The sequence below is a fragment of the Aspergillus piperis genome, assembly GCF_003184755.1.
Source record: "Aspergillus piperis CBS 112811 unplaced genomic scaffold BO85scaffold_33, whole genome shotgun sequence".
NCBI lineage: Eukaryota > Fungi > Ascomycota > Eurotiomycetes > Eurotiales > Aspergillaceae > Aspergillus > Aspergillus piperis.
In genome coordinates, this window is record NW_020291623.1 from 77113 (window position 1) to 98001 (window position 20889).

The following is a 20889-nucleotide window of genomic DNA, read 5'->3' on the forward strand; positions in this document are numbered from 1 at the left end:
ATCTATTCCCATGGCCCTGACGCCTACATGTTTCTGGTTCGGGCCGGGTCAATCCGATTCAGGGTCCAGTTCGACCTGGCTGAGCTTAAGTCATACTACCGTTAACGTTAACTAACTAGTGGTGACTTCCCGCACAACCCCCATAGAAACAACTTCTCCATCCGCACGCGAGGGCCACCATGAGTGACCAGCCCGGCGCCGAGCATCGTCTCCAACAAGGCCTGCTTACCCAGTGCAGCAGTGCCATGACTCACGAAAAATTCCGTCGGTTTCCATGATTCCATCTTCCCTAACACATCAACATCAACAATACCACCATCTCCACCATTCTTCTTTCCACCCTTAACGAACCCAACCCACCCGCAATTCAAACCCCCCAGCTAGCTCAAGCAAAGACAACGTGAGCGACCACCCACCATGGCGCATTCCAGAAATCAAGTCGACGACGTCGTCGCCTCTTCTAGCGAGATCGAGATCTCTGCCTTCCAAGTCAGTCGAGAGCTCTCGGCGTCCCTCCTCGCGCGATGTCGATCCCTCCTCGCCGAGATTAGCGAGTTCCAGGCCCTTTTGGTGGAAACCCAACGGAACCCCCAGATCGTGGAGGTGCGATCGCTGAAATCGAATGTGCTGTCGGAGTTGCGCACGTTGGAGAAATTAGGCGCGCAGGTGCAGAACCTGCCTGAGCCGACGAAGGGCGATGGCGATGGGGAGAATTATAATAATAATACCGATGCTGGAGCGACTGATGGCGATGACTTGGCGGCGAGAAGACTGGTTCATACGTTGAAGTCCTCGAATTTGCCGTTTTATGAGGCCGTTTGGGCCATTGCGAAGAATACGTGTCGTGGGTTGGTTGCGTTTGGGAAGAGGTTTTATTGGGGGCATGATGGTGATAATGGGGTTTCGGAGAAAAAGTCTGGGAGGGATAAGAAGAAGAGTGTGTTTGTGGATATTATTGCTGATGATGGGGAGGAGTGGGTGAAGGTGTCTACGGTTGCGGAGTCGAGGTTGTTGTTTGAGATGGCGGAGAAGGGGTGGGAGGCTGATTCTGAGAGTGAGGATGGGGAGGCTCGGACGGTTCTACGGAATCATGATGGGGATAATGGTGATGTGGAGGACGATGAGGATGAGGATGAGATTGAGCTGGTGAAGCTGGCTAAAGATTTGAGGACTGCGGCCAATGCTACGAGAGTCAGGTATAGACATCCTCGGCTGCGGTTTGTGGCGCCGAGGATTCGCGAGGGAAGCTGTGCGGAGATTGATGATCTTTTGAAGATTATTAGAGGCTATGGGATTAAAGTGGATTGTGGTGACAAGGCATATGCTGTGACTGGTACACAGGAGGGCTTGTCCCACCTCCTTCCGAAGCCGTTCAAACACTTCACTTCCACTATCAATGTTGACTGCACATTAATGCTTGCTGCGGTCTCGGATCTCTCGCATTACAAACATATCACCCAGTCTCCGCAGCATCATAAGGCCATCAGTCGACAGATCGCCGTGGAGCATGAGCGACCTCTGTTGCCCACGGAGCTGTGGCCTGCAATGGATGCTTGTGAACTAGTGTGTGTCGAGGAGGCTGCAACACGGATGAAAGAGATCGTCAATATCATAGGCACCGAGACTGAAAAGTTGCGCATGGAGATTCTGCTCGGCGAGCCCCCTTACGATACATATAGCCGAGAGGATCTCATCAAGAAATACCAGGAGCTGTCCGATTATGAGATACCGGCACACTGGAAGATTCCCGTCAAGACGGTCGAAGCGAAGTCGGTGATTGCATCTGCGAGAGACACTGCAAAACTGCCGCCCGTCTATCAGAAGGTGGCCGAGAACCTCTCCGATATCAACTATAGTGTGTTTCTGTACGGATGGGCTGCGGGACTGGCGACGATCTCCAGCAATCGGACCGTGGTCAAGGAGATTGAGTCCATTATCGAGAAGCACAGAGATGGGGATGACGGCTTGGAGGGACCTCTTATCTGGGTGTGTGATACTGCCAGGAGCTTGATAGGCAAAGAAAAGAATCGAAAGAACTAGACCAACTAGTTCGAAGACTCTAACGTTAGATCGGACGACGACTAAAATGATCGAGCATTCAGAGTCGTCTACATCAGACAGCATTTCTTTTCAATTCTTGCAATTAGTGGTGTTTAGACCAGCAGATCTCATCGCTGTTGTCGGGGTCGTCTCAGCAGGTGATGGGGGCATGGTGGCTCGCTACTTTTCAGAAGATCTGGAAGGGTCCTCTGGAAGCCAGAAAACAGTCTCTTTGTCGGCAGACGCAATCATGTTGTACCTCGGATTGTATTCAACGATGGCAGTCCGTCCGCGATGTGATAGTCTAGTCATTGGCTGCAATAGACCGTTTGGCTCTGGAGGAGATTGTTGTAGATCCCACACTAGCATGTCGGAATGATCTCCCGAACCACCAACCACGTATCGCCCGTCGGGTGAGAAGCACGCATCTCCCTGACCGAGAGGCTTCCCGGTTGTCGATACCGGTGCAGCTCTCCCGGGTGATCCGGCTTTGCCCACCAAGAAGGCCTTGACGGTGCCCTCGAAAGCATCGAGAATGAAATGTCCATGGTAGTCGGTTCCGACAAGCAAGTGCTTGCCATCGTTGGAGAATTCCAAGCGAGTCCACCCTCTACCTCGGGTAGAAGGCGTATACCGTTCTTCGTACGGCGCAAGATCGAAGCTGGAGAAGGGAGCTTTGTCGTAGTTACGGAGGTCGTAGAGAAGGACTGATGCGGTTGATTGGGAGGCAATGGCGATGACAGAGGCGGACGGGTCGAAGGCCACAAGGTATGGAGTTGCGAGTTTCAGCTTTCCTTGCGCATTGCGAGAGCCGAGATCCCAGAGAGCAACTGTGTCGTCCTTGGAGCATGAGATGAAGGAGTCGCTGCCCGGAGACAGAGCTAAGCAGGTGACTTTGTCGGTGTGGCCCTGGAAGTAGCGAATGTAGCCTTCATTGTGAAGGTCCAACAAGCGCAAGGAATCTAGGTCGGTCAGAATGAGGGACAAGGATGGAGGTGCGTGGCAGCAGACATACCATCAACCTTGGTGCTCGCATGAAGGACCTGGCGACTGTGGTGGGTGAATCTGGCTAGATGGGCGCCGTACTTTTTGCTGGGGACCGACTTTGTAGATTTGCCCTCCTTGATATCGAAGACCTGGATAGTTTCATCATCGCCGGATGCCACCAAGTAATCACCCTGGTCATCAAAGTCTAGCGACGTCACATAATTGGAAGTATCCTGCTTGGGGCCTCGAAATGCCTATGATGGACGAAACCGATAATTAGATGAGCGCCCCCGGTCCACAAGAGCCATTGGACTAACCTTGGTAGGACGGAAGCTACGAATGATATCCGAGACCTTCTGGCATTGCAGGATTGGCTGCTGAGGCTGTGGTTGCGCCGTTGGCTGTGGTTGACCTTCCGCCATAATTCTTTGACTTGACTAGATAGATAATGGATAAAGTGCGATTGCGGGGAATAGGATGCAAGTTGTCAGGATGTCCACGATCTTTAAGCTAGCTTACAATCCAGACAGATCCTTTTGCTTCTACCCGGCTATTTCTCCGAGATTCCTCGACCTGCAAGGATTCCACCCAAACTGACCCGAGTAGAGAAGTAGTCAAGGTCGTCACTTGGGGGAAGCAGACGCGCCTGACGATGGATTTTGACGCGTTTGACCGACTTCTGCGGGGTAATATTGTTCCGGCCCGACGCTTATCATCGGCAGTGGAGATGCCGATTGGCCGAGGTCGGAGGCTCTGGACTGCAAAGTGCGGATCCCGTGGCCAATTACTAACCAATTATCGGCTGCGGAAACCAATCCGAGCGGCGTTGGAACTGTCGGAGGGAGGCTTGAATGGCGGAGCGAATCTCACGGCATGAACACCTCAGCTCTGACACCGTTTTGACTTTCTGACAAGTCCATCGCTCACCCTACTCTTCCACTGCACCGTCACTGAGTCTGTCATCTTCCCCTCCTGGGGCACTCAGCATCGCTTCACGCAACAGCCAGGTCGTCTCGATTCTACCGGCGCCCTTGTCGGCCTCGCTTTTGCCCTTCCGCGCGCAGACTCGGTCCACTCCCCTCCGTTAGCGGAGACGAATCTGAACAGATACAATGTCCACAACAACAGGGTACGTGGTGGTGGTGGTGCCTCCAAAATCATCAGATTACGGTCGCGTTAACGCATTCTATCGTTCTCTACAGAGCATTCATCGCAGGAGGTGTTGCAGCATGCGGAGCAGTGACGGTCACTCACAGCTTTGAGACGGTCAAGATTCGGTACAGTCTTCCTCCCCTATCCGGAGTGTCGCGGATTACTCCTCGTCAGCTGTGTCGCCGGATGCTAATTGGTATTATACGAAAGTCTGCAACTGCAGGGTGAACTGCAGGCCAAGCAGGACGCTGCCAAGAAATACCGGGGTGTCTTGCACGGTGTGAAGGTTATTCTACAAAATGAGGGTCCCCGCGGTCTTTTCCGGGGAATAGGCTCGGCTGTACGTTCATATGTCAGCAACTCACGGTATTTGTATAGCTAACAGCCGCTGCAGTATATCTACCAAGTCCTGCTCAATGGTTGCCGTCTGGGTTTCTACGAACCGCTGCGCAAGGGTCTGGCAACCACGATATACCAGGATGCTCAAGTTCAGTCTCTGGGTGTTAATGTCATCGCCGGTGCTGCGTCTGGTATCATCGGAGCTGCTGCGGGTTCGCCCTTTTTCCTGGTCAAGACTCGCCTGCAATCGTTCTCCCCGTTCCTTCCCGTCGGCACCCAGCACAACTACAAGAACTCGTTTGATGGTCTGCGGAAGATCCACTCGACGGAGGGAGTTTCTGGCTTATACCGTGGAGTTGGCGCGGCGATGGTACGAACTGGCTTTGGTAGTTCCGTTCAGCTGCCTACCTATTTCTTCGCCAAGCGCCGCCTGATGAAGCACCTGGGCATGGAAGATGGTCCAGGTCTGCACCTGGCCAGTAGCACGGCATCTGGCTTTGTCGTCTGCTGTGTTATGCACCCGCCTGGTATGTTCTATACGCTTACGACGCGTCTGAGCTCAGCTAACTTGTTTTTCAGACACCATCATGTCCAGAATGTACAACCAAACGGGCAACCTCTACAAGGGGGTGTTCGATTGCTTGTTTAAGACGATTAAGACGGAGGGTGTGTTGGCGATTTACAAGGGGTACTTTGCCCATCTTGCACGTATTCTGCCTCACACGGTATGTGATGTTCGACACCCAGTCTCTTAGGCGATGCACTAACCTGGCTGTAGATCTTGACCCTCAGTTTGGCGGAGCAGACCAACAAAGTCATGCGCAGACTGGAGGATCGGTTCCTGTCTGACTCGTTGAAGGAAAACTTGTAGTCACCGTAGTATAATAGCGACATTGGCATACCCCCCTGAAACTTTGCGACACATATAGAGACGTTTCGGGACATGGTTTTGGTTCTGCATTGTTGAGCAGCGGCAGCATGGGCAGCATTGCGTGATGTGTATGTACATAGGGCGTTCTGTCTTGGGTCGTCATGCTGTGCTCTTAGATTTGGAGATACATTTGGATAAATAGCTTGAATAGATTTGGAGTTGGCCATGCGCAGTACTCGCCTGGTGTTGGAGTACCATATGTGATGCAATCTTCAAGAAGCTTTAGGAAAGTTCTGTCGCATGATGAAGAGAAATGCGGACGCGCGAGAACCTCACCGGACACAATATGGGGAAATGAGCAGTTAATGAGGGTCGACCAAAACAGGATGTGGATACAATGGAGCTCATGAAAGGAACTGGGGCAAGCAACTACGCGCACTAGTCAGTGGTTCCGTGTTGAATCAAGCTAGGAATGATGATTGCATTGCTTTCTTCCGTCGGATGTATAAGCTCGGGATCAGACGCGTCGTGTTTGGTGCCGATGGAACTGTCCATTCACGATCCAAAGCCGAGAATGTAAACAACGAAAGAGTTCGTCAACGATGTCAAAGAAGAACCTTGCGACGATGTTACTTTTCTATCTTGCCCTCAAAGAAAAAAACGAAATCTTTGTCCACTGTATAACCACGGATGATCATGTTGCAGTACTCTCCCGACGCGTCGCAGCTGTAACGTCATCACCGACAGCAAAGACAGGCTGAAAGCCCCCACTGGGGCCAGCTGAAGCCAGCTGGATCTAGAATCAAAGTGGGAAAGAGAAGCAAGGATCCTTCTTCCATTAGGGTCAAAACATCCGTAAATCCGTGGGTGGGTGCAGGCAGCTGCCCAATGTGGATGGGGGGATGCAAGACGCGACGCGTTCAGCACAGACGCTCTTGCTTCTTGGCCGTCGGAGTAACCCAACTCGGGGCTCGGCGATCCAAAATTTCTGTTCAGCTCGGATTAAACCGAGTGGAGATGGCGGATGAGCTCGGCTGATTGATGATGTCGTAAAGAGTACCTAAGCAGACTGCAGGGATTGGTAAGACAGTAAGGTACGGTATAGGTGGGTTGGGAGATGGAGACATGAGACAAGTATCATCATCCAATGATTGGTGTAAATGTATAATGAGAGATGTGAAATCCTATATGATAACTACATATTACTGAAAAGGGATAGAGGGAGAGATTGAATGGATTGACAAAATCGATCGAGGGGCTCAAAGATGGGAGTTCGATCTGATAAGATAGCAGCTGGTTACGACACGCGACTACTTTTTTCACACTAGAGCCTCTAGGCAATCATAGGCATCGACGTGCTCCGGACTTGTCTCCAGGCACCCGCCTCTTCAGGAATGTGGAGAGAGGACAATTTAGGAAACTTGCTGCAGGTCTTGCAGCTAATGATACAGGAATAATGGATCGGTGGAGATCGAAAGACCGGATGAGAATCCAGCCGGTGGTGTGAGGATGGAGTCTGACAGAGTTCAAGACGTGATGGACGCGCCGAACATCAACAACCCGCCCGGATCAATAATTGTTCCTGCCAGCCACCGGGTCCAAAGTCGCGCCAAGTCACGTGCGACGTGACTCGCCCGTCGCGCTAAGGATCACGTCCTCGTCTGCCGGCGAGTATTTCTTGTCGCCTCGCCCTCCCTCGCTGCAGCTCTTTTTCTTCACATCCCACCACCAGCTCAGTCTATTGGAGTGTTTTTCCTGTGTCTGTGTGATCAATTCCTCTTTGACTTCTATCTCCTTCACCTACACACAATCAACACCATGTCTGTACAACTCACTCCCTCCAAGCAAGTATGTGATGTCACGTCTCTCGCCTCCCACCATCGACGCGTAATTAGAGGCAGATAAAGCTAACACGCGTTGCTTCCATAGGCTGCTTCCTCCCTCGAGAACCTCAAGATGAGCGATTCGCCTGTTAAGAAGCTCAACTTCGGAGGCAAGGAGAACGCGCCTGCTGCCGTCGACGTGACCGCCGACAAGCCCGCCGAGAAGCCCGTTGAAGCCCCCAAGGTCGCGCCCGGTATCAAGGAGACGGAGGCCAACGAGCCTCTGCTCCAAGAGAACCCTCACCGTTTCGTTCTTTTCCCCATCAAGTACCACGAGGTGAGTGACACGCGCATTACGCGTTACGCGTAAAGTGGAATTTTTCGCTTCCCGCCCGCGACAATTGGCATGTGCGCTAACGCCGCATTCTCGCACCCGACAGATCTGGCAGATGTACAAGAAGGCCGAGGCCTCTTTCTGGACCGCCGAGGAAATTGATCTTTCCAAGGATTTGCACGACTGGCACAACCGCCTGAACGACGACGAGCGCTACTTCATCTCCCACGTTCTCGCGTTCTTCGCTGCCTCCGATGGCATTGTCAACGAGAACCTCGTCGAGCGCTTCAGCGGCGAGGTCCAGGTCCCTGAGGCTCGTTGCTTCTACGGTTTCCAGATCATGATGGAGAACATCCACTCCGAGACCTACTCTCTCCTCATCGATACCTACATCAAGGAGCCCAAGCAGCGCACCTACCTCTTCGACGCTATTGATACCAGTATGTACCTCAAACCGGGATTGTGATTGGTCAATGGATGCTAACCCCTGCAGTCCCCTGCATTGCCAAGAAGGCCGATTGGGCCATCAAGTGGATCCAGGACAGGGAATCTACCTTCGCTCAGCGTCTCGTTGCTTTCGCTGCCGTGGAGGGTATTTTCTTCTCCGGTTCCTTCGCTTCCATCTTCTGGCTCAAGAAGCGTGGTCTCATGCCTGGTCTGACCTTCTCCAACGAGCTCATCTCTCGTGACGAGGGTCTGCACACCGACTTCGCCTGCCTGCTGTTCTCCCACCTGAACAACCGCCCCAGCAAGCAGGTTGTTGAGGACATCATCGTCGAGGCCGTCGGCATTGAGCAGGAGTTCCTGACTGACGCTCTGCCCTGTGCTCTGCTGGGCATGAACTCCAAGCTGATGTGCCAGTACATCGAGTTCGTTGCCGACCGCCTGTTGGTGGCCCTCGGCAACAAGAAGTACTACAACGCCACCAACCCCTTCGACTTCATGGAGTCGATCTCGCTGGCGGGTAAGACCAACTTCTTCGAGAAGCGGGTGGGTGACTACCAGAAGGCTGGTGTCATGGCCAGCACGAAGAAGGAAGAGGAGCCCAAGACCAACGGTAACGGTCTCAGCTTCGATGAGGACTTCTAAACACCGCAACAAAATGATGCCACTATACCCGGTTGTTGGCACCAGCCACGATATGTTTGATTCTGGGTGTTTACGAGGATATTTGACTATACGCATGGGATTGGCGTTGATTGGATGGGATTGATTCCTTTTTTCCTATAATTGTTAATGTTTGACTCTTGTATTTAGAGAAATGTACATTGGATATTACTTGATGGCTTGAACCTGCACGTAGCATAGGTGTAGTGTAATCCCCCAACCATGAGTGCAGTAATCAATGCACCGACGGGATGAAGATGGATAGCTACATTCTCGCAGCTGCATGAACACCATGTATCCTCACCACAATGCCAAAGCTTTATATGAATATGCACATTTTTAAAGAAACAAGATATCATCCATAGAAACAATGAAATTGAGGAATAAATAGATCACCTCTTCCCCTTCCCCCCCTTCTTCTTCCCTTTCCCTCCCTTCCCAGCTGCACCGGTATTCCCCCCCTCCCCAGCTACCGTCTGTCCCTCAGCAGTAGCAGCAGCAGTAGGAGCATCCCCCATCTCCACATCCCCAGCAGCACCAGCAGCACCAGCAACAGTAGGATTATTACCCAACCCCAACCCCTCAACATCAGCCCCCGCGGCCAACTTCCCCAACGAGGTAATCAACCGGCCCACCTCGGCGCCCTTGTTCGTGCGGTATTTCAAACAAATGCCGGATCCCGGGTGATAGGTCTTGAGTTCAAGGACGGCGATGCGGGGTTTGGGTTCGGTTTCTTCTGTAGATGTGGGTTGTTGGGATTGTGTTGTGGAGGAGGAGGGTTTTGTGGATGTGGATGTGCGGGGGAAGGTGTATTTTGTTGTGATTCTCTATACCGGGATCTTTTTGTTAGTTGTTGTTGACGTGATAGGTAGTTGGGGAGAGGATGTACCGTGTCTGGGTAGGCTTGGAGGAGGAGAGAGGATTGTTCGAGGTAGGATTGTGAGGTTGGGAGGTAGGGCATTTTGGTGGTGGTTGGTTCCTCTGGTCCAGAGGGTGTAAACTTCAGATAGTTGGGGGCGCGGAGTTGAGAGTGGTAAGAGTGGAATCGTGGTGTAGAGGTCAACTGGGTTGGTGATGTGAAGCTGGATTATATTTCTGGTGTTTTGCGGCGCCGCTCGGAGGTGGAAGTTGAAGGTTGGTGGTTAGTTTAGGTGGTGCTTGAGCTAGCGGGCGGTGTGTGGTGCCGCAAGTCGATTGACAGCTCGAACACCCATAGTATGCTACAGCTCGGCAAACTACTACTACTACTACTACTACTCTATCATCTATGACTCTAATCAATGATTCTGGCCAATTCATCGTTATTCATCAGTCGTCCCTCGTATAGATGCCTACTGTTATCCTGTAGGCTATTGTACATACATACACAGCTAATTACATGCTCATATACATCAATCATCCTAATGTCCAGGCCCGTCCTGATCCAACATCATATACACTGTGCATCAGCTAATAGGTCGTGCGCATCGCACACACACTAGTCGCTGCTTCCCATTTCTTGCTTTGGTCGCTCGGAAATTCGTTCCCCGGCAATTATCGCATTTCAACACTTCGCCGTCGTCCCCGTCCCCGTTCGACGATGCATAGTCGCTGCTCAGCGCGCTGCCCAGGCTCATTTGGCGCTCCCCCGGCACCGACAGTCGATGCGGAGTGAGGAGTCCGTTACCCTCGGTTCGTTTGCGATTCTGCACCGTCATTGCATCATGCGCAATTTTATTGTAGAATGCGTAGCTCTGCTCCCCTTGCAACCAGAGCGGGTTATCTTTGTCGCCGCCCTTGGGGAACCAGGTGGTCCCGGCGACGGGCTGCCTGCTGTCAACTGCAGCACCGTTGTGCCCATTCCGGGTGGTGTCTGCGCTGGATCGTCGGCTGTCCATAGAATTTTTATACGCGGAGGGCGGAGGGGAGGTGGTATAGATCGAGCGCGAATCGGGTCGTGCTCCCGTTGAGACTCGTCCCGGGCTGGCGTAGCCCGGCAGAGTGTCGCGCACTGACTTGTGGGGAGACGGGCTGCGGGTGCGCGGCGTGCGCATGCCGGAGCGATTGCCATGTCGGATAACAGAGTTGCGCCACGAAATGATGCGCTCCGAGGGCGTCGTCTTCATGGAATCCTTGCCGATGGAAGAGGCAATGCTGTGGCGCGCCGAGTTGGTGCGTCGTAAGATGCGTCGTGATATCGTGGAATGCGTGTCCCAACTGTCGTAGCGCCGTTTCAGGTAGGCACAGTCTTGTCGCAAGACTTTGATCTTCCCCGCATAGTCTGCCACGATAAGGATGTTCCCGTCCGGGTGCGTGGACCGCGACATGAACGTCGGAGACTCTTGCGCCAGCTTACTAGCCGCCGACATGCGGTTCGATCGTCCATTCTCCTTGTCCGCCTGACTGACGAGCGTCACGGGAGGCGGATTGCAGATATCGTAGATGGGATCCTCGGAAAATCCCAAGACCTGTTTGGCCCGGGTGGGCGCCATGATGGCGGCCGTCACCAGGGCGGATTGCGTGTCAAAGATCTCTACGGCCCGTTTGTCGGCGTCTTTCTCCACGGGCCCCACCGGCCAGACATAAGTGCGGCGATCCTCACTGCCGCAGATGATGTGTTTGCCGTCATTGCTGAAGGAGGCGCGGATCTGGCTGCATGTGTTCTCATTGCCGCGGTATTTGGCCTCCAGCGTCCGGTCGCGAAAGTTGTAGAGTCGAATGCGGGAGTCGTTGCTGGTGATCAGCAGTTTGACCTCGCCGTGCGGGTCGCCATGCGGCAACGACATGGTGTCGATTCCGGTGATTTTGCTGCCCTTGGCGTTGCGACCACGCGCCGAGCGCACGTGAATCTGTCCAACCGCCTTGAGGCCGTCGGTCTCGTAGATATTGCACAGTCCGTTCAGACTGCCCGAGATCGAATGTCGTCCGTCCGGTGTGAATGCCACCGCGGTAATCATGTCGGGGACCGTGGCCACGAAAGCCACGCTCTTGTCGGGAATACTCCAGAGTCGCAGTTTCGTATCCAGCGATCCCGCTAGGAAGAACCGGTCATCGCGTGGGTGGAATTGAATGGAGGTGACGAAATCGCTGTGTTGGAAGCAGCAGAGACACTCGGGTCGGCTGACATGCCACAGCCGGACGGTCTTGTCCATGGAGGAGGATAGCAGGAAATTGTTCTGTTGCCCGCATTAGTGGATGCTACGCATTGCAACCGCCTATTAGTCAGTTTTCATGGTACCTTGCTCCAGCTGAGGTCCAGGATACTGCCGGTATGGCCCGCGTACACCTGGACCGGTTGCGTTCTGAACACTTGTGCGTTGAGTCGTGGCGCATCGTCGTCACTGCCCGGCTCACTGGAGGTCCGATCCTCTGGCGACGCCACGACTTGCCAGACGCGCACCTTGCGGTCCTGCCCGGCGGCAGCCATGTATTTGCCATCATTGGAGAACACTAGCGCCCAGATCGCCTTGCCCGTATATTTTTCGTTCTGCGGGCCTGCCGTGGAGATGGCGTCATGGTCCGAGACGCTGGCCGAGTCGTCGGCGCCGTCCAGCTCCTGAGCCAGGAAGACCCGGTTAAACGTCTTCTCCTTCTTGTAGTGTGCGCGCACGCGGATGTACTTCGGCGGGGGAGGAAATCGTGGTACGAAGCCTATGGGCTGAGCGGCAGCGTCGGGATCCATGCGGCTAGTTTCGGGCTCGGAGACATCGTCCTCGTCGTCCGGGTACTCGGTCTTCTTCTTGCCGGGGATGATTCGACTCAGGAAGGATACCCCTTTCCTATGAAAGGGAAGCCCACCGAATTAGCTGTAGGTTCCTGGGCAGGAACTGCATGGGGATAAGAAGCAACGGAGCGACGGGTGACACAGTGCGGGGTCACGCCGTCAGCCGGGGGGCTGAGAGGGAAACATTGGCTGACTCGGCACCGGGCGAGGCCAACTGGCACTTACTTCTTCTCCTTCGGAGCCTTCGTATACATCGCGGTCTCTCCGCGGGCAGAGCCATGGTCCAACGAGGCGCGTGGATCGCTTCCGCCCAACTCCGCCTCGGTGGAGGCTCTCCCTAACAGCTTCAACGGAATGGTTTTTTGGGTGTTGGTTCGTTTGATGATATGCTATCGCGACGCACAGAGTCAATCAACCGGCCGAGGCGAATCCAGAGGCACAAAATACACAGTATGGAGCCTTACTTGAGATAGGGGATCGATGGCGCTGGAGTCGGCGCTGGACTGGACAAAGGTAGGGGAGGAGGCGAGATTCTTGACGGAGCCGTTGCTGGCGGCCGGAAGGGTGCGGGAATCCTTTCTGGCATGCTGTTGGTATCCGTTCGACGCAGCGGTCACATCGGAGGCGGAGCCTGCACAGGATAATCCCCCGGGCGGAGGAAGTGTAAGCCAACGATGCTCACAATTGTGGATTGATGGATTGGGTCCGATCGGAGGGTATGGAAAAGAAGATGACTGGCCAGCGCGACCGGGCGAGCCTTGCGGGGAGGTAGGGGAGGGAAGGAAGTTCAAGTGGCAGCAGTAGTTATGGTTGTGTTTGGGACGTACCGATCGGAAAACTTTGCGAGGAGCGGAGGAGACTAGGATTGGGAGAACTGGGACTGTGATCGCCGCGATTGAAGATGGTAGGACTATTGGAGGCGGAGGTGGACAAATCGTGGTGGATGATGCTGGACGAGGAGGCGTTGGTGGTGATGATGGCAGGCACGGTCGAGGCCCGCGATGGCCCTTCTTGCTCGTCGCGCATTCCCTCCGCCATGGCTCGGGTGTCGCCGGGAATGGCGCATGGGAAGTGAGTTGGTTGGAAGTCAGACTGAGGAAGGACAAGGACAAGGAAGATGGGTGTGTGGGTGTGGAACTGAGAGGTATCTCTCGGGATAACGATACGAGAGAGAGAGAGAGAGAAGTAGAAGAGAGAAAGATGAGGGAGAGGGAGAAAAGAGCCAGATTGCGGCGGAGGACGCGGAGAGATGGGATGATGGGATGGGATTAAGGATGGAGATGGAGAATACTAGTAAATTAAGATGGAGACACACTAACTCGGACACCGGTTATTAATATCCGAGAATATCCACTTAAGAGAAGATGACATCAAGCAGGGTCTGGAAGGTTGGTTCCAATCCCTCTTCCCACTTGAAGTATTCACTCCTACTAATTGTTTCAGGTGACGGAGAGCAAGATGACGGAAACCCTGGGTCGGATGGGAGGGCCGGTTCTGTGGTTCTTCTCAGCGGTCTGTGCGAGTTTGTTTTATTGGAAAGGGAAAAGGATAAAAAGCCGTTGGGTGCATGCATCATGTCCAAAGCTTGACTTTTTTATTTTTTCCATTTTGCACTCTGGTGGATATATGATAGGTCTTGTCGCTGTATACTACATCACTATGGATGAATTCCTTCCTCCTTCCCACATGGCTGACACATGGCTGGCAGTGATGTAACCAACCACTCTATTCTTATCAAGTCTGTCTGGGTATGTACTTATGGGTATAAATAGTACAGTAGTTACTAGTAACCACAAAATACGAACTTCTCAAGTCCAACTGAGTCAGTGTTCGTTCTTTCCCCCTCCAGCCAAGCTTAATCCACAACTGGCCAATGAAGGCAAAGCCGTTGGTCGCACTGCTCGGCTGGCCTTCCTGGATTGATCCTTTGGGGGTTGAAATCAGAGGTATCTCGGATTCCTCCACCAATCGCTATTTCTTTTTTCTTTCTGCTTCTTCTCCCCTCTCAGGGTCTGGTCTTAAACTTTCTCGGGGTTGCAGTCGCATTGCATGCGTCCTTTTACTACTCCCTCCTGAAGTTTAATATTACCATTATCACACCCGACTATAACACCCAAGCGGCTATGCATTTTTCCCATGATTCGTGTTGCTCCATCGTCTATCTACTAATCAGAGCTTACCACTAGAATAAAACCCCCACGTGCTTCATGATACATGGAAAGAAAATGATCGGAATCAGTTGCACCAACAACCCCCACCATCAATCATATGGTGGCCCAACTTGCGCTTTATGCTTCCTCCACCATCGCCAACTCCGACTTTCCCCGTTCTTGTATCGCTTGCACTTCGATTTCTTCGTCCTCCTTCTTTGCATACGCTACCTGATAAACCGTGTACCACGGCCGTTGGAACAGTCCATCCAGTGCCTCGAGCGATCGGCCCGTCGTGTCCTGTGTGCTGTCAGTTTCCCCGTCGTTTGTCTCTCACTACCCTCCACCGTCACCCAAGGAGTTACTTCACTTACCGGCATCGCAAAAAACACATACACCAGCGAGACAAGGCAGATGCCCGCAAAGAATGCAAAGGCTCCCCATTCCTCCATTACGTCCAGTAAGTCAGGCGTCGCCCGCGTGCACCCAAACGCGAACAGCCAGTGCCCTGCCATTCCCATCGACAAGGCCAGCGATCGGATCCGGATGGGAAATATTTCCGATCCGATCAGAAAGGGCATCGAGAACCATCCGATCACCCACCCAACCCCGTGCACAAAGATGGCTGCGATCGCTGCTCTCGAGGCATGCGTCGCGCTGGCCGCGTGGAGGATGGTCGTCGTCGACATCTGTCGCGAAATGCCCAGGTAACAAGCAAGATATGCCAGCGTCACGATCTGAAGGGTGATTCCCGCCATAAGAGACCGTCGTCGGCCTACAAAGTCCACCACTACGAGTGAGAAGATCAGCAAGGCGGCAAACTTGACCACGGCATAGAGGGCCGTAGTCAGGGACAAGGCATCCCCGGTCGTCCCCAGATAGCCTAAGATCGTGGGCAAGTACTGCGTGATGGCGTTGCCTCCGGACCATTGCGAAAACAGATGTGCCAGCATCACTAGACAGAACCGACGCCGGTTCTCCACCGGGACAACCGTCTCCTTGATTAGGTGCCATTGTGATGTGCCCGAGGCCGCTTCTCGCTCCTGCAGGATCTGAAATTCCATGACAGCAATCTCTGCGACTACAGTTGGGTGACTCGACGGCAAATGACGCAGCTTCGCCAGTACCGATACGGCCTGCGTTCGCCTACCCACGTACAGCAGCCACCGGGGAGATTCTTCACAGACCAAGAGTCCCAGGCCCCAGACTGCGGCAGGGACCAGTTGGATCAAGGTTGGGAACATCCACTGCATATCTGTTCCATCGTAGTTCTTGGTAATACCATAGTTGATGAAGAATCCAAAGACAACTCCCAGTTGCTGACATGCGGCAAACTGGACTGCGAGCAGCCCGCGGATGGTCTTAGGGGCAACCTGCAATACAGTCAGTTTACCCCAGTCCTCTTTCAAGTATCATTTGTGTACCTCGGAAATATACATCGGAGGGGTCACAGTCAAGCCGCCCACCCCAAGACCCGCGATCAGTCTCGATGCGTATAGTCCGGACAGGTTCCCACTACAGAGACCCTGTCCCAACACTCCAGAGATATATACTAGGGTCGACAGTCGCATCGTCCACCGCCGCCCAATTCGATCATTGAAGGGTAAACACTACAGTCGCTGTCAGCCCGACATATATTCATTTCCTGAGTAGCTAGCTTACTAGCAGACAGCCCAGAGTCATTCCAGCCGTGAACATTGACACAATCCAACCTTTAGTATTGGCATATTCGTCCGGGGATTGCTGGCCGAGCCCGAATTTGATCCGAAACCGAGATTGCACGACCAGCGATGCGATGTTCGCTGCGAAGATCAGCACCCTGCATGACATATGATCTTCACTCTCTACCTTCATCGAACCCCCTACTGATTCCAGACAGTGCGAAAATGGCAATGTTCATCAACAAGTACCAGTTGAAGACCCCCCGGGGGGAGTCCCGGATGGCCTGTCGGGTTTCCGCAACGAGCCCCATGGTTGGATTCAATTCCTCCCATGAGGGGCCCCATTAGTGAGCTTATATATCCAACCGAAGCCACTCAGTATGGCCATGTCTGCGACAAAATCGCGCAGGGCCGTGGTGTGGCGGAAAATATCTCATGACCCCTCCAGCAACAATGCGAAGTAAGGAGCACTCCCTCACGGAGGCCATCGTGCGTTTGGTATGTGCTATAGCCGAGTTTACCAGGGTCTAGACGGCACTGGGCTGGTTTGACAGGTTCTTATCGGCGAACACGATCGGGCCTCCGCATTCCATGAGTGCCTTGTGCGACCTGGAAATGCACATTAGGGGATATAATAGTTGATACAGCATGGTGTTACATCGCAAGTTTGAGTCTGAGTTGCATCCTGAGCCGGTCCAACTGGAAATAACGGTCTCTTACAGGCTTTTGCCAGTGCTGTTGCTGCGTATATGCTGGAAAACCCTGTCCTCCCTGCCGCGGACGCAAGGGTCAGAAGTGCTTGGTGTAGAAGTGGAGTGCCAACCGGGTTTTTTAAGGTCACAAATCCGGCTACCACTAGCTATCGGCCGGTAACAGCCGATAGCAGCCTCCATGACTAGGATGTTAGAAGCTTGATTTCTCGTCTACTGTAACAGATATGCTGCATGAACATCACCTGCCTACCTGATACCTCGGCTAGAAGACATTCCTGGCACATTTGAAAGTCGATAGCGTAACGACCGTCTCTGTTGATATAATGGATCTGCAATTGCATATCACTTAGCATATGGCACGTTGAGATTCCGTGATCGACCGGTAGTCTATTCTTAGCCGTCGGCGCTTACCCACGCTTCCCCGGTTGTCGATCCATCGTCATTCCCTCAACCCTCTTCTACCTCTGTCCACACACTCCTCAGTCTACAATCTCACCACAATGTCCTCTCCAGTCACCAAAACTGCTCCTCCACCTCCACCTCCACCTCCATCAGACCCCCGCACGAAAGTATCCCCAGTCATACGAAATCTCCGAACCGTCCCGCCCCGCTCCCTGACAGTCCCTCAACCACCTCCTCCACCCACAACAACAGCCCCAACAGGTCCATACTTCCTCTACGGCACGTTGATGGATTCTTCCATGCTACAAGACATTCTATCTCTGGACACAGATCAGGAGATAGATCTACGACCTGCGTATGTAACAGGCTATACCTGTAGACTGTGGGGACAGTACCCGGCTCTAATACCGGATGATACTTCTTCCTCGGTAGTCAAGGGGGTTATGTATCGTGTGGAGTCTGTCGAGCATGGGATAAAGTTAGCAAATTATGAGACGGGATGGTATCGTGCTGAACCTTGTGAGGTTGTGTATACGGATGGGAAAGAGCCTGGGAGGGAGAATGGACACGTGTTTGTGTTTGTTGGGGAAAAAGGGGAGTTGGGTGACGGAGTGTTTGATCTTAGGGTCTGGTTGGGGAGGATGGGGAGGAGGGGGGCGTTGGAAAGGTTGGGTAGACTGGATAGGAAGTGAGTCCGTTGTTGTCTATGCCTGATACCCTCACGAGAGATATAGTATCTGGAGCAGTGTTGATCGTAGTATCTGGTTGCGACTAGTCGAACTGCACTTGCATACGCCATCTTCCTGCTACCAAGGTAGTCAAGCTAGGCTTTATAGAGGATTTGTGCCCTTTCATGAAGATAAGTACTTTACACATTCCCGATAGCGTATCTCGACATACGAAATCAGATTCTAGTTTACACTTCAGTTATATACATTATTTGATTGCACATCACAGCAGCGACTTAGCAGGCGCAGCCGCCGCCAACAAAGGCACCAGATCAGGATCACCCTTCTCCATAGCCCTCTTGTACGCCGGACGCTGTCCGATACGCTCCAAATAGCGCACAATATGAGGATACTCCTCAAGGCTGTAGGGAATAAACAGCCGCAGCGTCGTCAGATGGAAGACAGACACGCAGTCTGCCGCGGTGAACTCCTCTCCAGCCAAATATGTGTTCTTGGCCAGTTGCTGCTCCATCGCCTCACAGGTGGCTTTCACCCGTGATTCAGACATCTTGTAGACAAAGTCCTCTTCGGATGGGGTACCGCGTATCCGACTGAACAGCATCCCCATGAAGGATGGCATTGTCGATCCCTGTGCCCGGTGCAGCCAGAAGACGTAGTCTGCGTACTTAGGGTGGTCTGGGGATAGAACTAGACGGCCCTTGCCGTATTTGGTCAGGATGTATTCGATGATGGCCATGGTTTCGCCTAAGGCGACGCCGTTGTCTTCAATGATGGGGGCAGTGCCGGACCAGTGGAGCTTGCGGTACTCATCTGGGGCTTGGAGAGTGGGCGGTTGGCGGTTGTAGCATTTCAGAGTGTAGGGGATCTCGAGCTCCTCGCAGAGCCAGGTGATTCTCTCGGATTGAGAGAGGCGGAGGTGATGGATTGTGAGGCCGGACATGGTTGGGATGGTGGTGTTTATGCGCTAGAGTTTGGATAGATCGTGGCCGGGATACCGAAGGCTGGGGAGTCGGGAATGGGTTCCATGGGTATTTATCTTGAACATGGGGACTCTCGTTGATCGGAAGCCGGATGTTCTTGATTAGTGTTAAGCTCCGGTCGGATTGCCTGTTGCCGAATATCAGGCCAGAAACATAAGACAAAAGTGGATCCAACTGAATGGTAGAGGATTTATGCATAAAGCAAGTTCCACATCTTTATGCCGTTTCTTTACTACCGGGGTAGTAATCCCGGATCATCATTGATCAATGTAGCTTGCTTCATAGATGATTGTATATGGTCCCATTATCAAGTCATTACTTAGGAACTCATCATCATCTCCATGTTCTATGCGAGTTGCTAGCCCACTTCGGTCTCCGTGGGGTGGGTGGACGGGCAGCACAGGTGCATACTGGGGTGGTCTGTACTCTGAGCAGAGTGAAGCTGAAGATTAGGTAGTTGATGAAAAAGACATTCCTCGGCTGTTCTAGCCTGAGCTTTACTGATAAAAGGCATGGGGAAAGTTGGTGACTTGATCAGGTGCACAAGAAGCAAAAAGAAGGAATAAGCATCGGGCTTGATCTCAAGGCCGATCGGGTGGCGCTTTAGTCATCTCGGGGCTTGGAGCCACTCCGATCGAGGAACTCTCGTTGAGACAACCAATCGATCACAGAACTGATCTGTCAAACTATGAGATTGATAAGACCGAAACCCGAGAAGCTGACTTGATGGTCTTAGATGATGCTGATGATTATGTGAAGATGGTTGTAGAAGACTTGTTCGGAGTCACATCATGTCATCCTATCTTAGTATATATATCACGATAGAAGCAGTACCAAGTTCGACATCAGTTCATCATCATCTTCCAACACCGTCTTGACTATACTTAGTACTATTTTCACTAGAGTTACACACATCGACTACTCCACACATCCACCATCATGACCGCGGTTCTGATAACAGGCGCGACCGGCAAACAGGGAGGCTCTCTCATCCGAAACCTCATCTCCCGAAAATCTCCCTTGGAGATCTTAGCCGTCACGCGAGACTCCTCTTCTGCTTCGGCTCAACGGTTGAAACAGCTGTCTTCCAACATCAAACTAGTAGAAGGCAACTTGGACAACCCGGCAGACATCTTTCGCAATGCACGCGCCCAGACATCGTCTCCGATCTGGGGTGTCTTTAGTGTTCAGGTAGGGGTTTCTCCGCTCTTTCAATCTTCATCCCAGCAATGAGATACTAACAGTTTCTGCTAGGTGGCCATCGGCAGCAACGTCGATGAGGAAGCACAAGGAAAGAAACTGATCGATGAGGCCCTCAAGCAAAAAGTCAAGTACTTCGTCTACAGCTCCGTGGATCGTGGCGGGGAACGTTCCTGGAACAACCCGACCGATGTTCCTCACTTTCTGAGGAAGCATCACATCGAGCATCATCTGGTGAACAAAGCTAAGGGAACCGATATGGACTGGGTTATTCTGCGCCCCGTGGCCTTCATGGATAACATGGTCCCTGGTTTCCTGGGTAAGGTCTTTGCGACGTCCTGGAAAATGGCACTGAAGGGGAAGCCTCTTCAGGTGGTTGCTGTCAGCGACATTGGTCACTTTGGCGCAGAAGCCTTTCTTAACCCGGATGAGTACAAGGGTCGGGCAATCTCGTTGGCGGGAGATGATTTGACCTTCGATCAGATGGCACAGGTATTTCAGCAGAAGACCGGTCAGCGGATACCCATGACATTCCAGTTCGTGTGTTCCTTGCTGTTAGCTGCTATCAAGGATATGGGATATATGTACAGATGGTTTCATGACGAAGGTTACCAGGTTGATATCGGCGAGCTGAGGAAGAAGCACCCGGGATTGAAGGACTTTGGGGATTGGCTTGAACAGGAGAGTGATTTTGTCAAGCGATAGATTATGCTGGTGCCTATTTTCGGTTCTACGGGA

The 20889-nt window shown here is 52.7% G+C and overlaps 10 protein-coding genes across 10 annotated transcripts; 5 read left to right on the forward strand and 5 right to left on the reverse strand.

The window, feature by feature from the left end:
- The first annotated feature begins 266 nt into the window (after positions 1 to 266).
- BO85DRAFT_207387 (uncharacterized protein) lies at positions 267 to 2221 on the forward strand. Its single transcript, XM_025654582.1, has one exon. It carries the CDS (start codon positions 418 to 420, stop codon positions 2038 to 2040), a length of 1623 nt encoding a protein of 540 aa, XP_025510181.1. The 5' UTR covers positions 267 to 417; the 3' UTR covers positions 2041 to 2221.
- BO85DRAFT_384246 (WD-repeat containing protein SWD2) lies at positions 2221 to 3449 on the reverse strand (the record flags this gene model as incomplete). Its single annotated transcript, XM_025656545.1, has 3 exons — positions 2221 to 3002; positions 3056 to 3281; positions 3345 to 3449. The coding sequence occupies 3 exons, from the start codon at positions 3447 to 3449 to the stop codon at positions 2221 to 2223; spliced, it is 1113 nt and encodes a 370-aa protein (XP_025510182.1).
- Positions 3450 to 3861: 412 nt separating this feature from the next.
- On the forward strand, positions 3862 to 5741 carry BO85DRAFT_454162 (putative mitochondrial oxaloacetate transporter (Oac)). Its single transcript, XM_025661214.1, has 6 exons — positions 3862 to 4156; positions 4230 to 4304; positions 4390 to 4519; positions 4574 to 5045; positions 5098 to 5243; positions 5297 to 5741. The coding sequence occupies exons 1-6, from the start codon at positions 4140 to 4142 to the stop codon at positions 5387 to 5389; spliced, it is 933 nt and encodes a 310-aa protein (XP_025510183.1). The 5' UTR covers positions 3862 to 4139; the 3' UTR covers positions 5390 to 5741.
- Positions 5742 to 7076: 1335 nt separating this feature from the next.
- BO85DRAFT_454165 (ribonucleotide-diphosphate reductase subunit RNR2) lies at positions 7077 to 8829 on the forward strand. The gene is made up of 4 exons (XM_025661215.1): positions 7077 to 7237; positions 7319 to 7549; positions 7653 to 7986; positions 8040 to 8829. Exons 1-4 carry the CDS (start codon positions 7208 to 7210, stop codon positions 8633 to 8635), a joined length of 1191 nt encoding a protein of 396 aa, XP_025510184.1. The 5' UTR covers positions 7077 to 7207; the 3' UTR covers positions 8636 to 8829.
- On the reverse strand, positions 8785 to 9781 carry BO85DRAFT_408271 (SRP9/SRP21 family protein). The gene is made up of 2 exons (XM_025657392.1): positions 9543 to 9781; positions 8785 to 9480 (listed from the first exon to the last, which is right to left on the reverse strand). The coding sequence occupies exons 1-2, from the start codon at positions 9612 to 9614 to the stop codon at positions 9046 to 9048; spliced, it is 507 nt and encodes a 168-aa protein (XP_025510185.1). The 5' UTR covers positions 9615 to 9781; the 3' UTR covers positions 8785 to 9045.
- Positions 9782 to 9928: 147 nt separating this feature from the next.
- Positions 9929 to 12514, reverse strand: BO85DRAFT_207570 (WD40 repeat domain-containing protein). The gene is made up of 2 exons (XM_025654585.1): positions 11871 to 12514; positions 9929 to 11808 (listed from the first exon to the last, which is right to left on the reverse strand). Exons 1-2 carry the CDS (start codon positions 12312 to 12314, stop codon positions 10099 to 10101), a joined length of 2154 nt encoding a protein of 717 aa, XP_025510186.1. The 5' UTR covers positions 12315 to 12514; the 3' UTR covers positions 9929 to 10098.
- Positions 12515 to 14358: 1844 nt separating this feature from the next.
- On the reverse strand, positions 14359 to 16680 carry BO85DRAFT_207469 (sugar transporter). Its single transcript, XM_025654583.1, has 5 exons — positions 16355 to 16680; positions 16169 to 16308; positions 15931 to 16116; positions 14881 to 15879; positions 14359 to 14806 (listed from the first exon to the last, which is right to left on the reverse strand). Exons 1-5 carry the CDS (start codon positions 16476 to 16478, stop codon positions 14645 to 14647), a joined length of 1611 nt encoding a protein of 536 aa, XP_025510187.1. The 5' UTR covers positions 16479 to 16680; the 3' UTR covers positions 14359 to 14644.
- A 700-nt stretch (positions 16681 to 17380) lies between these two features.
- Positions 17381 to 17935, forward strand: BO85DRAFT_346158 (gamma-glutamylcyclotransferase family protein; the record flags this gene model as incomplete). Its single annotated transcript, XM_025655471.1, has 1 exon — positions 17381 to 17935. A coding segment is annotated over one exon (555 nt), but the record flags the coding sequence as incomplete, so codon positions are not given.
- A 69-nt stretch (positions 17936 to 18004) lies between these two features.
- BO85DRAFT_207500 (glutathione S-transferase family protein) lies at positions 18005 to 19074 on the reverse strand. Its single transcript, XM_025654584.1, has one exon. The coding sequence runs from the start codon at positions 18909 to 18911 to the stop codon at positions 18234 to 18236; it is 678 nt and encodes a 225-aa protein (XP_025510189.1). The 5' UTR covers positions 18912 to 19074; the 3' UTR covers positions 18005 to 18233.
- Positions 19075 to 19834: 760 nt separating this feature from the next.
- Positions 19835 to 20888, forward strand: BO85DRAFT_431895 (nucleoside-diphosphate-sugar epimerase family protein). Its single transcript, XM_025658350.1, has 2 exons — positions 19835 to 20142; positions 20206 to 20888. The coding sequence occupies exons 1-2, from the start codon at positions 19891 to 19893 to the stop codon at positions 20854 to 20856; spliced, it is 903 nt and encodes a 300-aa protein (XP_025510190.1). The 5' UTR covers positions 19835 to 19890; the 3' UTR covers positions 20857 to 20888.
- Position 20889: the final 1 nt, after the last annotated feature.

Coding starts and splice junctions, on each gene's coding strand:
- BO85DRAFT_207500 (XM_025654584.1), bottom strand. CDS start 18,911: ATGTCCGGCCTCACAATCCATCACCTCCGCCTCTCTCAATCCGAGAGA.
- BO85DRAFT_408271 (XM_025657392.1), bottom strand. CDS start 9,614: ATGCCCTACCTCCCAACCTCACAATCCTACCTCGAACAATCCTCTCTC. Junction 9,481..9,542: donor TCCAAGCCTACCCAGACACG/GTACATCCTCTC, acceptor ATCCCGGTATAG/AGAATCACAACAAAATACAC.
- BO85DRAFT_207387 (XM_025654582.1), top strand. CDS start 418: ATGGCGCATTCCAGAAATCAAGTCGACGACGTCGTCGCCTCTTCTAGC.
- BO85DRAFT_207469 (XM_025654583.1), bottom strand. CDS start 16,478: ATGGGGCTCGTTGCGGAAACCCGACAGGCCATCCGGGACTCCCCCCGG. Junction 15,880..15,930: donor CTCCGATGTATATTTCCGAG/GTACACAAATGA, acceptor ACTGTATTGCAG/GTTGCCCCTAAGACCATCCG. Junction 14,807..14,880: donor ATGTGTTTTTTGCGATGCCG/GTAAGTGAAGTA, acceptor GACAGCACACAG/GACACGACGGGCCGATCGCT.
- BO85DRAFT_454162 (XM_025661214.1), top strand. Junction 4,305..4,389: donor TTTGAGACGGTCAAGATTCG/GTACAGTCTTCC, acceptor ATTATACGAAAG/TCTGCAACTGCAGGGTGAAC. Junction 5,244..5,296: donor CACGTATTCTGCCTCACACG/GTATGTGATGTT, acceptor ACCTGGCTGTAG/ATCTTGACCCTCAGTTTGGC.
- BO85DRAFT_431895 (XM_025658350.1), top strand. CDS start 19,891: ATGACCGCGGTTCTGATAACAGGCGCGACCGGCAAACAGGGAGGCTCT. Junction 20,143..20,205: donor GGGGTGTCTTTAGTGTTCAG/GTAGGGGTTTCT, acceptor AGTTTCTGCTAG/GTGGCCATCGGCAGCAACGT.
- BO85DRAFT_207570 (XM_025654585.1), bottom strand. CDS start 12,314: ATGGATCCCGACGCTGCCGCTCAGCCCATAGGCTTCGTACCACGATTT. Junction 11,809..11,870: donor TGGACCTCAGCTGGAGCAAG/GTACCATGAAAA, acceptor TGCGGGCAACAG/AACAATTTCCTGCTATCCTC.
- BO85DRAFT_454165 (XM_025661215.1), top strand. CDS start 7,208: ATGTCTGTACAACTCACTCCCTCCAAGCAA. Junction 7,238..7,318: donor AACTCACTCCCTCCAAGCAA/GTATGTGATGTC, acceptor TTGCTTCCATAG/GCTGCTTCCTCCCTCGAGAA. Junction 7,550..7,652: donor TCCCCATCAAGTACCACGAG/GTGAGTGACACG, acceptor CGCACCCGACAG/ATCTGGCAGATGTACAAGAA.